This window comes from Denticeps clupeoides, chromosome 11 (assembly GCF_900700375.1).
Source record: "Denticeps clupeoides chromosome 11, fDenClu1.1, whole genome shotgun sequence".
Classification (NCBI taxonomy): Eukaryota; Metazoa; Chordata; class Actinopteri; order Clupeiformes; family Denticipitidae; genus Denticeps; species Denticeps clupeoides.
Window position 1 is genome coordinate 7,844,771 of NC_041717.1, and position 16,442 is coordinate 7,861,212.

Genomic DNA, 16,442 nt, shown 5'->3' on the forward strand with positions numbered 1-16,442 from the left:
TCAGACGAAGGTCACGGTTTTGTGGTATAAAGTGAGGCTGTGCCAGTTCACAAATAAATGTGTTTCTTGAAACACCCTACAGTTTGTCTCATAATGTTCCCGTCTCATTTTCAAGCCACGAGTAGCTAAAGAAGGTGAATGTAAAATTGACTGATGTCCCTGAAATGGACAGGCCTCTGCTGATATACCTGTAGGAGTGTCTCTTTTCAGAAATCTCTCTTCATTTGTGCATTCATCAGCAGGATGCATGGAAGATGAGACAGATGCTGCCTTAGATGATTGTATCCTAATAAGTTTTTTTAACTTGACTATGGTCCAGATTTGCAAACTTGCACACTCTTTCATTTATGTGTTATAAAATGTTGCATGACTCACAGTCATACCCTGATAAAACTCTGCAAGTGCAAAATTGCTTAATTTTTTTTAGCGCAACATAATTCTTTCAAACATTTTTCAATTCGGTTCGAAGCATGCTTTTTTCTCAATAGTCAGTGTAATGTAATTTGACAGCAGAGCTTTTAATCTTGTTCTTACACCAACTTGCCGAACTCCTAGCAGTCCCATGCTTGACTTACTGCCATCTTATCCAGGGTCTCTGTCTTAAGAACCTTTTTGCTTTTTTGGTTGTCCACCGCAGATGCGGCCCCTGGCACGGATACCCCATCCTCTGAACAGGAACTGGCTTTATTTCTGAGCTCCAGTTCCAGGTGCACTGCTCCATGCAGGTCTTCGTTGGTGTGCACCCTGTTTTTTGGCACAAAGGTCAGCGTGTTGGTGTTGGCTGTGACGTTCCGGAGTCCAGAAGTTGCACCAGCCACTCTGCACTCTTTAGGCCTGGCCCCAATCCTCAGTGGACAGCAACAGGAGTAGGTCCGGCAAGTAGCCTGGAAGCCTCTCTTGAAGTTCTCGTTGTAGTAGCCATAAATGATTGGATTGACGCTGGAATTGGAGAATGCCAGCCAATGGGCGAAGGGGAAGAAGTAGCCAGTCAGTAGCTCGAGCTGCTCTTCGTTAAGACCCCCGTAGTCTATTAACAGCATTAAAGTCCACAAAGGCAGCCATGAGAGCATGAAGAGGAGCGCTACAACACTGAGCATCTTGATCACCTTGATCTTTTTGTGAGATATGACAGGCCTGGCTTCATTTTGCCGATCCGAGGAAGTCGCAGAGGCTGAATGGGCCTGAACGGTCTCCTGTGGTTCCCCACCAGACACGACAGACGTGGTGCAAAGCTTCACCCCGATACGGCCATACATCAGGGTTATGAGGGTGAGAGGAACGAGGTAAATGTGGGTGAATAAGACCATGGTGTAGATCTTCCTCATCTCTGGGTCCGGCCAATTCTCATAACATCGGTACAGAGGAGACGTCTGGTTGTAATCCTTGTTGTGGACCATGTAGTGGTCTTCTACTCTTTCCACAGTCAACATGGCTGCCGACGGACACATTATCACCAAAGCCAAGACCCATATCAAAACAATGGTTGCCTTGGCAACTAGCAGAGTAAGTTTGGGCTGGAAAGGGTATACAATGCAGCGGAATCTGGAGGACATTTAAAAAAAGAAAGTCAAAAATTTCCCTGCAATGCTTTTAATACTAATATCAGATCATATTCACAATGCCACATTCTGGATCAGGCTTGGGATTTTTGGATTGGGAATTTAAATTTTCACACAGGGCGGAAGCTTTACTGACAGACAGGAGACAAAGTCATTACAAAAAACTGTAACAACACTGATGCATTACCATACATAGCAACAATTTTCAGTGAACAGAAAAAATGTCTAGAGATTCAGATTATTTGCAACCTACTAGAAGCTAGAGCTGACAACCTGCATAAACATTCGAGATCTAGGAGGTCTTGGCAACTGCTTATTCATCTTTCATGCATTGGCAATGTTAGAAATACACAACTGTGTTGTCACCAACCTGTCTACAGCTATGGCCACCAGGGTGAATACAGAAGCTGACACAGACATGCCCTGGACAAGGCCACTCATTTTACACACTGGGTTTGTAAATGGCCAGCCTGAAACAGAAAAAAAACAAAAAGCAGCAATTATTCTTACAATAAATTTACAAATTATTTATCATTTTTATTTATTAATTTATTTATGTGTTTAGTCTTGCTGGCAGAGATAAAATCCTGTAAATCAGCTGTAGCGTATCAGTGTTTGTAAGAATTCTGGCCAGTGAATGGGTCATTTTGTTTTTGCATATCAGTATCAACTTTAATTAAATATTAACATTATTATTTACTGTAATTATCATGAAATATTACATATTAAATTACATTTAGAACACAAAATATGCATTCTAAACCTATTGACAATTTTTTAAGCAACAGTATTTTTAGTTTGTATTCTTTTACATTCCAACCCTTGCATGACCTGTTACATCAGCTCAGGAAGGTGACGTATGCCTCTATCTTTATAAAGCTGGTCAAATCATTTTCCAAGATGAATAATAAATGCACAGCCATGTGTTGAAAGCTCTTCAGAATTAGACAATGGCCTGAACTGCTTTAATATGGTCATCAGTTCCCGGCTATTTAGCCTCTAATCTAACCAAGTTTCCCTGCAGTCCTGATTAACTAGGTGTGCTTATCTGTGCAACACTCTCCTCTCAGTGTCTCCTCTCATGTTTGTTATTCTTGTCAGGTCCTCGACTTTTGCATTTATTTATTTATTTGTTTGTTTTTTATTTATTTGCAATATTTCTTGAACATACTGACAAGTTGCCTGCAGCCATAAGTGCTCATCATTAAGTGCCTCAGTATTGTGCAACATTTCTTCATTGTGGATGTGACCATCACCATAGATAAATGATTCCATGCTGCGTTCAATTAAAGAGAAAAACTGGTTCTCTTTTGCCATAAAAGCTCCTTAATTATAACCTTTCAGCCTGCTACATGCATCATTGAGTCATTAATGAAGCCTTTAACTCAACTCGGTTGTTCAAGAATGGAAAAAATCTAGTACCAAACTGTCTGAGTATAGCTCTGTAATCTTGATCTACTTCTTGAGTTTAGAATGCCATACCAACTTAACATAATTCTCGATATATACAGCATGAATTCTTTAAAATACTTAATTGCTCTTACCAGGATGATTCCATTTGAACACACCTTGGAGGAAAGAGTAAGCAGGCACTGATGTGCAGATGTGCAGATATGTGCAGAAAGGCAAAATTTTCTGTCCTTCCAGGGTTTCAAGGGGTTTCTGTATAATGTTGTTGCATGTTGCAATGTTTTTAGGCATTATTTTTTAATATAGGCAACTTGTTGCAATCACGTTAAAATTAACATTTTTCTAAGTACCACACTGAACTGATACACCATCCAAAGTTCATAGAAGCACACTGCATCATCTAAATGATCTCATCTAACAGAATAGCCACTGCAATGGGCTGGTGCCCCGCCCTAGTGAGTCTCCACCTTCTGCCAGCAGCCATGACCCAGCGTACGATTAGGGCTATTATGAAAAGTGAGTGACAGTGAGTGAACTGAATTTAATTAACATTAATAGGCAACTGTTTCTCTCCGGGCTTCAGTTATTGAAGGGGTAATCTGTTTATTGTCTATGGAGAGCACACTAAAGACTAACAATGAAAAAAGTCCATTATCTATGGTTAGCCTGCCATGCTTCGGGGTATCTCGCGCACTGCTTTCGTCAACTTTCCAGGATGGATGCAGTACCTCGCTGCAGGTGATGTCTGTCTGCTGGGAGCTCAGTTAATGCCAGAGGGGTGCAGTTTCTCCAGAGTGTCTCCGTAGTTCTGACATTATAACGAAAACTGCAGTGATGTCGCACGTTGACTTGCAGCTGTTTCATGTACCTCCCTGCTGCCATGGTAACATTGACCATACTCCGGTAAACTGGCTGGATATAAGTTCAACTGGGTCTGGCTCAAGAGGAATATGAGAGTCGGGATAAAAGATGACTCTTCACTTCAGTGGTAAACACAAAGGACATCACACTGAATACTCTACAGCTTTACCATGGCAAAGCATCAGACACAAAGCTCATGAGGCCAAGAAGAGGACAAGAAAAGAAGATGGGAATTCCTGCAGATAACCTACAAGCCACAAGAGCACTGAGAGCCAAAGTACTACGACTTTAACAGTGTAAAGTGTAAAGAACAACCCTGCTGAGAATTTGTGTCATCGCATAGGAAAAGTTTTCCTCAAGCAGCACTCCATCAAAATGTGTCAAATTGTGAGATGCTGTGAAAGAATCACTTCAGAAAGGCTGACAAATGACTGACAAACGCAGCCGATTAATTTCCATTTTATAGTACCTCCGTAAGTGGTTCAGTACTCATAACATGGTACAATAATTACACATAAGGGCCACTGTCCTTTTAAATCTAAACTAAGCATTATGTCTTAATCACATAATAACCCTCAATAATCTCAAAGCATGGCTTTTAAACCAGTTAGATCTGGATACAAAGCAATTTTTAAAGAAATCTAAAAATCTGTAACGTCATTAGAAACATTTTTGGCCGTTATTGTGAGATTTATTTTTTTTGTCCCTCACCTGCAATTGTGGTTTTAAATCACATTCGGTGTGTGTGTTTTGTGCTTTGTGACAGTTACAGGGGAATTTTTCTAACTGTGTTCTCAGACAGACTATTTAATTTTTTTTAACGACTCCTACCATTTATACGTTGTTACTATATTTAGTAAAATTGTGTTTAAATGGTGTTAAAATGGTTTAAACACAGGCTACTGGAATTGTGGTCCATTCTGGTATATCTGGAACAGGTCCTTTTTCTTTTTTGACCACGACTTTGCAATGGTGTTGAACCAATCAGAGATCTGAGGTCACCTTGTCTGTTAAACATTAAATTTTGCCATGACACAATGATCACCCTTAAAGCATGATGCTCCCACCCTCATGCTTTGGATGATGTTCTCTACTTTTATGGTGAAATTATTTCACTTTTTGTAACTCTCAAACAGTGTGTTTTTAAGTATTGTGCATTCAACTAACATGAATTTATTGTTCAAATAAAAAATATTTTGTGTTTTATGGGGTTTTGGCACATTTATGTCAGGGGGTGGGGGGGTTGGGGGGGTTGCCCCCCCCCCCAAGATTTTTCGCCTATGGGGTGACATGATGTCTCCAGGGGGACTGTCCCTGTAACTCGAATCTCAAGCAGCCATGGTGCCACTGAGCAAAGCACCGTCCCCACACACTGCTCCCCGGGCGCCTGTCATGGCTGCCCACTGCTCACCAAGGTTGTTGGTTAAAAGCAGAGGACACATTTCTGTGTGGTGTTTCACAATGACAATAACACTTATCGCTCTGGATAAGTGAGTCTGATAAATGCCGTAAATGTAAATGAGTTGTGGGCTGCATTTAAGTCAAAATGTATGTCAGTCTATGTAAACCACGATACCAGTATGAGCTAATTAGTATACAGAGATCACTGCAGACTAATCAGCCTGTTGTCATCATGGGGGAATTTGAAGTTCATTAAACTTCATTAAGCAGCACAATTAAAACATTTAAGAAGAAGAACATCATCACAGTATCTAGCTTTGTGGGTCCTTCCATGGATCACTGCTACAATGCCATTTGGTGGCAATATTATACAAGTGAGGTGCCCATGCTGGAGATGTAAATGCTGTCCCATTAGAGAGTAGCCATCAGAGGTCAGCCTCTGCACAGGCCACCATTGATTTGCAGTGACCTTTCCCAGAATGCTGAAGGACTGCTTCTTTATTCTGTTAGCTAGTGTCCCATGGGTGCTGCCTGTTTCCCATTGTTATTGGACATTTTTTATCTGAGATATGCTGCCAGTAGAAAATAATCTGTTCATAACCATCCCTGCCAAGTTTTTCGAACTATTGCAATAGTTTGTGAACAAGTGAGAACGATGCATAGTGACTAACTGACCCCATTATTGTGTGTTCTCCAAAGACAATAAACAAATGACCTCTTCAATAACTGAAGCGAGTGTATTATCTAGCAAACATGAATATATGCAATGCATTTGCAATGTGTGCAATGACACCGATGAATGCCAATGCGAGAATACTATGAACAGGTAAGGGAAAAGGGCAGACAACATGCCCAGAAGGTGCAGAATATCTAACAGCCCTACATTTTGGCCATCTTCCTTGAGGGGTAGCCATACTCCCCACTGGGGGATCAAGGCAAGAGCATGAAAACTTGTGAAACAAGGAACATAACCTGCAACAGAGAGTACTGTCCGAATGAACAATGCAGTGATACGAGGGAACCACGGGAGAGTAACTCGCATTTGTGATTGAATTATGTGAGACTGCAGATTTGCCATACATTGCATTAAAAAAGCATTCGTACCCCATACAACCACAAGCGTAAATATATTTTAATGAGATTTTATGTGAAAATGCACATTTGTATTCACCCCCTTTACTTGGATACCACTTGCCTTAATAAAGAGTCTACCTGTGTGTAATCGCAGTATAAATACATCCATTCTGTAAACATTAGGTCTCAAACAGCATTATGAAGCTCAATAGGACCATTGTGGAGAGGTTTAAACCAGGGTTGGGTTATAAAAAACACCTCACAGAACATCAAACCTAATACAGCAAACAATGTAAGGAATTATTTTTAATATGAAGAAATATAAGAACTCTGTAGAACAGTAGCAAGCAAAAGTAATTGAAACTAGCAAACATTCTGCCTTCTTATTGGTAGGCACCACAATAACCAAATGTTTCTAACCAGTTCCAGATGTCCCTACAACACAGAAAAACGAGTGAACAAACCTCACCAGTATGAACATTAATTTGAACAAATACTAACTAATCTAAAAACGAAATAAAGATTTCATTACACACAATGAGATTAATGGCAGACGTCAATATTTCAGAATAACAATATTGGAACTGCCTGCTCCTGAGTGGAAACTAATAGTTGTAGTAGCCTAGTAGGTAACATGCTCGCCTATGAACCAGAAGACCCAGGTTCAAACCCCACTCGCTTTGGATAAATTCAACAGATGCAAAATGCAGGGACAGACGGATAGGAGGGAGATTGACGAAAATCTCATCTTTTGGGTATGTTTATGTTCATAAATAAAGAAAGAAATTCCACTGCGTTTGTTGTGACAACTTCTGTTGTCACGGAGGGTAATACTCATTTATGTGGATTACTTTGGTTTTGGGAACATTGTATGAATATGAATGTTCAATCTTGATTGCAATGCATTTGCTCTGAAGTGCTACATTAATTACAACAATAAGAACAAAACCACTTCATCATCTCCAGATTTATCAAATTAAAATGATATACCAATTGGTTCCTGCTTTGTTATAATCTCCTGTGTCCATCCATGGAGTCAGGATATCAATAAACAGTGCCATGGAAGAAGCTGCTAGGAGGACAAATTAGAGTATATAACATTTAAATATGGCAAATATATTTCTATACATCTATACAAATTGACCTCAAGTGCCATTTTGTAATAATGTTCCGGTGCAAAACGGATCAATTAGGTCTCAGGTGTGTATAAAAAGACCCCCTGTAAACTAGACCTTCACATCAACTGCAACTAGACCTCTGCAAACATGCCTGAGATTCACCCTGAGACTAAAGTGTTGATTATCAAGAGGCTGAAGACCAGATCCACTGCTGATGTGGCAGACACCTTCAATGTGTCTCAGCGTCAAGTACAGAGGATAAAAAAAAATGATTTGAAGAGACTGGAGACGTTTTTGACAAGCCCAGGTCAGGCAGATCCCGCAAGACAACTGCTAGAGAGGACCAAGTCCAGCCCATGTTCCACAAGACCGGGTCACCTGAAGTCCTTGTGTCACCATTTTGTCGGATTCTGTCTCAAAATGGCCTCCATGGTGGAATCAGTGCCCAGTAGCCAGGACTAAACAAATACAATTGAAAAAACGTGTGCCGTTTGCCAAGGCCCACAGCCGGCTAAAAGGATGGACGCTGGAAAAGTGGCAGAAGGTGGATTTTTCAGATGAATCTTCTGTTGAATTACACCACAGTCAACGCAAATATTGCAGGAGACCCACTGGAGCCCCCATGGATTCGAGATTCACCCAGAAAACATTGAATTTTGGTGGCAGAAAAATCATGGTCTGGGGTCTGCAGCAGGATGGTGCTCCATCACATAATTCCATCTCCACATCAAAGGCGAACATAAAGATGCCCCAGGATTGGCCAGCCCAGTCACAAGACATGAACATCATTGAGCATGTGTGGGGTAGGATGAAATAGGAAGACGAAACCAAAGAATATTGATGAAGTCTGAGAGGCAGGCAAGACTGCTTTCTTTTATATTCCTGATGACTTCATCAATAAATTGTATGAATCCTTGAAAAAAACCGCATGGTCCTTCAAGCTCATGGAAGTTATACAAGATCTTAGAACACCACTACTTAATTTGCTGACATATTTTTGTATTTGCAGTCAATTTGTTCAATTTCTGTATAGGCGACAAAACTTTTGTATTGCCAAAATTTGACCTTCTGTCTTGATTAAATGATAAATCTGTTTTCAGTGAAACTAATTCATTTCAATGCATTAAACATCATTTGGTATGGTTTTAACTTTTCATATGAGCTATTTCTAACACCAATTGAGTAATTAAAAGTCAGGTTAATAGCAGGTGTTTCTACAAAGCAACAAGACTTTTGTCAGCGACTGTGTGTGTGTGTATATTTACAACTTTGTGTCTTGCTCAGGGACACAATTGTAGTAAGTGGGATTTGAGCCTGGGTCTTCTGGTTCATAGGTGAGTGTGTTACCCACTAGGCTTCTACCACCCTGGCATAGGGGATAAAATCTCTGTATTAATGTGGACGCCGTGTTTCTTTCTTCAGTTCCTAGCAAATGTTACATGCCTCCTTGGTTTTGTTTCTTCTTTTGAGTTCATCGTATGTGGCATGACACTGAGCCTGTAATTTGGTGTCTGTTCCATCAGATAAAATACATTTCTGTTTTAATCTGAACCTATTGGACAACATCTGATCAAGCAATACTCTGGATTAGCACATTAAGAAGTATTTTAGAACATTCACATTCACATAATTGATTATTATTAATAATATTACATACTACACAATATGTTTTGGTATTACCTGTGATAAGATTGTCCACCAGAGTAGTTGGTATGCAGAAGATGCCCACCAAGAGGTCACTGACGGCCAGATTGAGGATGAAGAGGTTAGTGACAGTCCGCATGCCGCGGTTTTCCAGCACAATGAGGCACACCAGCCCATTGCCCACCATGCAAAGCAGGAATATAAAGAGGTAGACCAGGATGAAGCTGGCTGCAATAGGCAGTGAATGCTGGTAGTATGGAAAGTAGGTGTTGCTGGTGAAGCCGCTGTCATTCATAGTGCTGTTGGTGAAGTTCCCGCTCTGCGGGAAAGTTACGCTCAGATCAGGCCAGGAGTCCATATCCAGAGTCGCATCCTCTACGGTGTTTTTAAGAATTTGCTTCATTATGGGCCATGAAACTGTTACCTGGTGGCACAAAAGAGTAGTCAATATAACAAACATCCCAATGATTTGGTACACATAAAAATAGAAATTATGAGGAGAATGTTAAGCCTCTCATTAGTGGGCTCTGTGGCCTGTGAATGCCTGTCACCAAAGTTGTGGCCAATGATTAATCAACAGAGAACAAAGATTAGTGCACCAACTAAACCAAATGCCTTGCTGTACAATACACAAATAATTTACTACAATTTTAAAAGTCAAAACAGACTAAGCTTTAAAGAAATTCTTCTTAAGTACATGCTGTTGGTAATTGGTTGTTTTTTGCCAGTTTAATTAAAACAGGCATTAATATGAACAAAAGCCCCACAGTCCTGTGGGAGGAAAATCCATTATCTTCTCAATACGTTACAACTACATTAATGTGCCACATGACTATTCAATGGCTTTAGGATCAATAAATACATGCCAATGAAAATTGCAGAATGTTTTTTGTAGGCAATCAGATTTATTTAGACTGACAAGACAAGGCAGGAAGAAAAGGGGCAAAAAACAGAACAACAATACGACTTGCTTCCAAAATGAATAACTGACCGGTCCGTGCGTTAAACGTGTGTGTGGAGGTTTATATGTCCCTCCAAGGACATGGTGGACACATTCACACAGCTTCACGCACAGGGGGGGTTTAATTACATAAAACAGGAACATGTATCAGAACAGGACTTACAGATTAAGGACCAGACAGGGAAGCGATACAAGAAGCGACATTTAAAGTAAAAAGTGAAGTGATTGTCACATGTGATACACAGCAGCACAGCACACAGTGCACACAGTGAAATTTGTCCTCTGCATTTAACCCATCACCCTGAGTGAGCAGTGGGCAGCCATGACCGGCGCCCGGGGAGCAGTGTGTGGGGACGGTGCTTTGCTCAGTGGCACCTCAGTGGCACCTTGGCGGATCGGGATTCGAACCGGCAACCTTCTGATTACTGGGCCGCTTCCTTAACCGCTAGGCCACCACTGCCCCACTGAGCAAATAAAGAAGATCGTTAAATCTGAGACATTACAACAGCCAATTAGTTCCAGCTATTTTTAATTTTTTTCACTCTGCTGTTTGCATGCTGGATGAAGGTGAATGAACCCATGAGCTAACCTCTCTGCGTTTAAACACTCACAACAGCCGCACACAAAAAGGATAACAATGAACAAAACCACTCCGTCCCGAATCACTGAGCCACTTCAGTTCAGTTCAGTCACCGGAGTCAGTTCATGACAGCCACACAGAAGTCCAGGCATGTTAAGATTGGAAAGTACTCTGCTACAGCCTAAGCTGTCCAACTAGCAATGCTTGGGAGATCAGAGCATCGTCACAATCCTGCCATCCTCAGCTCCAGCCGCGCGATAATATTCCTTGGACAGAAGGCCTCATCGATGAAATCTAAAGGCCAACCACGGCGAACCAAGGTCCTGGTCTTGAACCAATGAGCAGTATGGATTTCAGCAGTAGGCTCAATATTGATGGAATACAAACAATACCCATCCATACAGACATTTGGGAAACATTCGCTTCAGTCTGATTAACCTGATCAAATGTAGCCCTAATTTAATTGGATATATTATAAAAACATGAAACAAACATAAAATTAGCGGATGGAGAAAAAATACAATAAATTGCACACCTCCGTTTTAGATGTTGTCAATGCATCTGTTACATGTATGAATAAATATTCAAGTAAAAGCCCAGCATATTATTCTCTCCTTCATCCAGTAGTGGATGAAATGTCACAGTGCATTTCAAACAGATATCCCAACCTACTACTATAGTTCCTTGATGCTATACCATATTAAGATAAGAGTTCCATCTCGTAACCACATAAGCCGTTAAAATCAAGTGAGCACAGCTTCACTAACTTCTTCTCTAAACCAATAAGCCCTGCTTTGCACAACCTTCTTTCATCTCTCCATACGATCACTTTGCTCAGTCCTCCCGCATGCTTACTTTGAATAGCATGCAAACACACAGTTCTTTAAAACTGCTAGAACGTTGCTTTGTGTCTGTCCACCGACTGCATGCATCTTCTTTAAAGCTTTCATGCACCCTGATCCGACACTGATCATCTAAGAAAAGCGTTGGTAAATGTGTTTAAACTGAAGCTTATTCAAGCTATTTGGCACTGAGCAAATAAAGAAGATCGTTAAATCTGAGACATTACAACAGCCAATTAGTTCCAGCTATTTTTAATTTTTTTCACTCTGCTGTTTGCATGCTGGATGAAGGTGAATGAACCCATGAGCTAACCTCTCTGCTCGTTGTGACATTTTTTACAGCATTTATCAGATGCCCTTATCCAGAGCGACTTACAATCAGTAGTTACAGGGACAGCCCCCCCTGGAGCAACGTTGGGGTAATTGTCTTGCTCAGGGACACAATGGTAGTAAGTGGGATTTGAACCTGGGTCTTCTGGTTCATAGGCGAGTGTGTTACCCACTAGGCTACTACCACCCACCACGTTCTGCTGGATAAAGATCCACTATGTGGGTGTATGACTGCAGGTGAGCAGCAGGGTAGCGCTGTTCTCTACATACACTCCATGTTCTGGTCATCTCCAAACTGGTCTACTATAACTCACTCCCGGCTGGTCTGCCTCTAAGTTCCTGAATGCCGCAGCATGAGGTTTTCAACCTTTCCAAATTCTCCCACACCACTCCACTGCTACATTCGCTCCACTGGCTTCCTCTACCTTCCAGCGTCAGATTCAAAGTACTGATGCTGGCATACAAAGCCAAGGAAGGGTCAGCACCCTCCTACCTCAGATCTCTCATCACTCCTCATTCTGCCTCTCCATGTCTCTGCACCTCCTACAATGCTCAACAGGTTGTGGCCAAAAGTGTTGAGAATGACACAGATACTGGTTTTCACAAAGTTTGCTGCTTGCGTTTTTATTACGGCAATTTGTATATATTCCAAAATGAAGTGATCAGATGAATTTCAAAGTCCCTCTTTGCATTGAAAATGAACTTAATCCCAAAAATCAATTTCCACTGCATTTCAGCCCGGCCACAAAAGGACCTGCTGAGATCATTTCAGTGATCCTCTAGTTAACACAAGTGAGAGTGTTTGAAGAAAACTGGAGGCTGAAGATCATTCTGTCATGCAGACCGGATGCTTTATAAAAGGAGAAGTCATTGAAATCATTGTTAATGGTTATCTGCAAGGAAGAACGTGCAGTCATCATCGTGTTTTATAAAAAGGGCTTCACAGGCAAGGATATTGCTGCTACTAAGATTGCACCTAAATCAACCATTTAACTTCAAGGCAAGAGGTTCAAGCGTTGTGAAGAAAGGTCAAGAAAGACACCATGACCGTCTCCTAAAGATGATTCCACTGCGGGATCGGGGTGCCACCAGTGCAGAGCTTGCTCAGGAATGGCAAGCAGGCAGGTGTGAGGGCATCTACACGCACAGTGAGGTGAAGACTTTTGGAGGATGGCCTGGTGTCAAGAATGGCAACAAAGAAGCCACTTCTCTCCAAGAAAAACCATCAATTACAGATTGATATTCTGCAAAATGTGCAGGGATTGGGACTGAGGACTGCGGTAAAGTCATTTTCTCTGATGAAGCCTCATGGTAAGCGCCACCATCAGTCCTGACTGGTGCCAACAGTAAAGCCCCCTGAGACCATCATGTGTGGGGCTGAGACAGCTGAATCATTAAAGATCTTAAGATGACATTCCTTTCTAGGAAATATATATTTTTAAAATATAAATTTTGAGTTATTAAACTAATGGTATTTGCAGATTGGGGGCAGTGGTGGCCTAGCGGTTAAGGAAGCGGCCCCGTAATCAGAAGGTTGCCGGTTCGAATCCCGATCCGCCAAGGTACCACTGAGGTGCCACTGAGCAAAGCACCGTCCCCACACACTGCTCCCCGGGCGCCGGTCATGGCTGCCCACTGCTCACTCAGGGTGATGGGTTAAATGCAGAGGACAAATTTCACTGTGTGCACCGTGTGCTGTGCTGCTGTGTATCACATGTGACAATCACTTCACTTACTTACTTAGATTGGGTCCTAGTGAACAAGAGGAAGGATATCAAGGATGGACATTTTAAAACACTTGGATAAGAGCGTCTGTCAAATGCTGTAAATGTAAATTATAGCTCATTACTATTGTTGCCATAGCGAGAAGAGACATTGATTTAGTCATTACAATTGTAATGAACAGATGAAGCTCTGTTATGAACATCATGACAGGAATCATAAAATATCATCCAGTTCCATAAAGAAAACTTCAAAAGATGGGATTTGGTGGTGAATCTGAATAGGGCTGCTTGTTCTGGCTTCCAAAAAATCTTTTGCTGCTTAAACAACAAAACAATGATTAGACATCATCGTGTTTTTTTTTCTGACCGTGGGAAGATGGAATGCTTTAGACTTCACCTGACCGCTTCACTTTCACCCACACACCTAAATCAATGTCTAGCAGGGGCCAATGTTCACAACACAGTAGCGATGATTAACTGCAAAATAATGAGAAGGACTTGCTTGCAGCTAAAAGAAGCATAATAGCATGAGACTGACTAAACAGCACAAATATATTGACGGAAATGTTCCGGAATGCTGGGCTAGAGTTTAAAAGCCTCAAAAAGCAACAAGTGAGTGAAGGCCGGCTGAGGTTTGGCCGTGGGAGAGATGAACACTGACTGGGTTCTAATGGGAGCAACATGCCAGATAAGCACCTGAATTTGCAGGAAGCAAATTTTCAATAGCCAATGACGGTAACCTCATTCTGATGGGAAAATAAGCCACTCATAAATAAGCTCAGACTGGAATTTATAATTAAGCACATTTGAAGCACATAAGCACATGGAACACCTAAGGTGTAAAAAAAAGGGTGTCAAATTGAATGATTTGTTCTTTGTTCCGTGTAAACCTCATCTTGTTCTGTCTAATACATGCAACAGCGCATGCTGGCATATGTCTGACACGATAACTGTAATAAAAACCTGTACAGACTGGGAAATTCTGTGAAATGCTGGAAAACAAACAATGCAAATTTCATATTCCAGTTCATATTCAGTGTCATTCAAAGGCCATTTTATTGAAATACATTGCACATAAAGGTTTTTAACAAGCATGAAAAGTGCATTGCAGATCTATAAATCAACTGTAGAGTGGAGGGAGAGGAAGTTTGGAACTAATTTTGGCTAAATGTGCCTGAAAGAAAAATGTTCCAATATGCACCACTGAATCCTTATTGTGCTCCCCGTTCAATTCTCACTTACAGCAGTTTAGCCACTAAAAAGCCATCTGGGCCAAGGACAGGTAGGACACAAAGACACATGAATATGTTCTTGTTGGAATAACATCTGCCCGTGTGGATGTTTTGGCTGGATGAGAATACGAAAAAGGGGATGAAAAAGTCAAGGTCCACAATGAATGTGTAGAAATGATCAGATTCCCAAATGTTCAGTAACATCACAGCATGCCTCTGTGGATTATTGGGTTTTATTAAAAGCCAACTGTAAGATGGAGTGCACCCTTTAATTATACCAAATTATACCATGCAGGAAGCAAAATGGAAAACTTTTGACTTTTCAACCACACTGCAACAGTGATGTCTAAACAGTGATAAATCATCTATAATTATGGTTGCATTTTTTTTAATAAATCCACAATTTTGTGTAAAACATGGCTTATGGCGCTTTTAGGTCTGGAAACACTGGTTGCTTAAGGAAAACCTGTGATGTGGTGTGCTGTTGGTTTGCTCCGAGATCCAGAGATACGTGACTCTCTGCAAAAAAAAAACAATTATATCTCAGCAGCTTGTATTTAAAATTGATGTAAAATAAATTCTAGTGTATTCATCATTGACCACCAGGGCAGGGTGTAATTGCAGTAAAAATACACATCCCAGACTTGAACGCATTCCTCTACACCAGCAACAGACTCCAGGTCAGCCTGACAGACACGGCCACACACCTACATGCACACACACTAAATGACACGTGTAAATGCACTAATTATTTTGCACTACAGACGCACAGATTTTCTTCTACATGTTGCCTGTCATTTTTGTACAAAATGTTAAATCTAGTAAATATATAGTAAATATATATGATTTGACGTGTTTTACAGTGACCGCTTTATTAACACATGCAGCAGATCACAGCCATGGGTGAGATTTTAAGACAAATGTTATACGGATTAATGATCAGACTTATGTATTCGGCCAGCAACGTTTCTGACCGTGTTCTGTTGATGAAATGAACCTGAGTATTTGGATAAGATGGAGGGAGGTGTGGGGGGGTGTAAGTGGCCGGTGGCGCATCTGAAGGGACACTGACAGGGACGCGCTTCATCCCGCATTTCACAGCGTTGGTTCGATATTACTGGACGAGCGGCGGAGACGGAAAATCAAGATCGCCTGTCTACACAAAAAAAAACACTCTTTGCACATTATAAATTGGGGTGTGTATTTGGCAAGGATGTCACAATACGATACGTATCACGATACATCTGTCACGATATGATTACATCGTGATAGATGGTGATAGTGTACGTATTGCAATGTTCTACAGTTCACTGAAAAAGTAAAACCAGACCTGAAATACAAGATCTGTGTGGATCACAATACATTAATAATTCAGCCAAAACAACATATTTTGGACTAATATACAAAATATATACAAAAATTATGATATTTTTCCCTGCATCGATACAATATCACCACGTAAAATATCACGATTTATGTATTTTTTCTAACACCCCTATCATAAATCCAATCAATTGCCAGAAATAGTTTGTTCACAGATTATGGACAGAAGCTGATAAATATATTTTTAAAAAGCCAAAGTAAAAAAAAAAAGTCCGTCCAAAGTCATTGTGATTTTAACAATGTCGTATCGAGTCGAATGGCAATTAGCGGGTAAGTGAAGTTGGACTCACCTCGGACCTCCGCCGCGCCCGCCTGTCCCCACT

The 16,442-nt window shown here is 41.0% G+C and overlaps 1 protein-coding gene across 1 annotated transcript; it reads right to left on the reverse strand.

Moving 5' to 3' along the window:
* Positions 1-272: 272 nt before the first annotated feature.
* On the reverse strand, positions 273-16,442 carry npffr1l2 (neuropeptide FF receptor 1 like 2). Its single transcript, XM_028996534.1, has 4 exons — positions 16,410-16,442; positions 9,104-9,491; positions 1,930-2,029; positions 273-1,542 (listed from the first exon to the last, which is right to left on the reverse strand). The coding sequence occupies exons 2-4, from the start codon at positions 9,468-9,470 to the stop codon at positions 552-554; spliced, it is 1,458 nt and encodes a 485-aa protein (XP_028852367.1). The 5' UTR covers positions 9,471-9,491; positions 16,410-16,442; the 3' UTR covers positions 273-551.

Excerpts from the sequence above, each read along its gene's own strand:
- npffr1l2 (XM_028996534.1), bottom strand. The coding sequence starts at position 9,470 with ATGAAGCAAATTCTTAAAAACACCGTAGAGGATGCGACTCTGGATATG. Across the intron at positions 2,030-9,103 it reads GGTGGACAATCTTATCACAG|GCTGGCCATTTACAAACCCA; the intron begins GTAATACCAAAA and ends TTTCTGTTTCAG. Across the intron at positions 1,543-1,929 it reads GTGGCCATAGCTGTAGACAG|ATTCCGCTGCATTGTATACC; the intron begins GTTGGTGACAAC and ends AATGTCCTCCAG.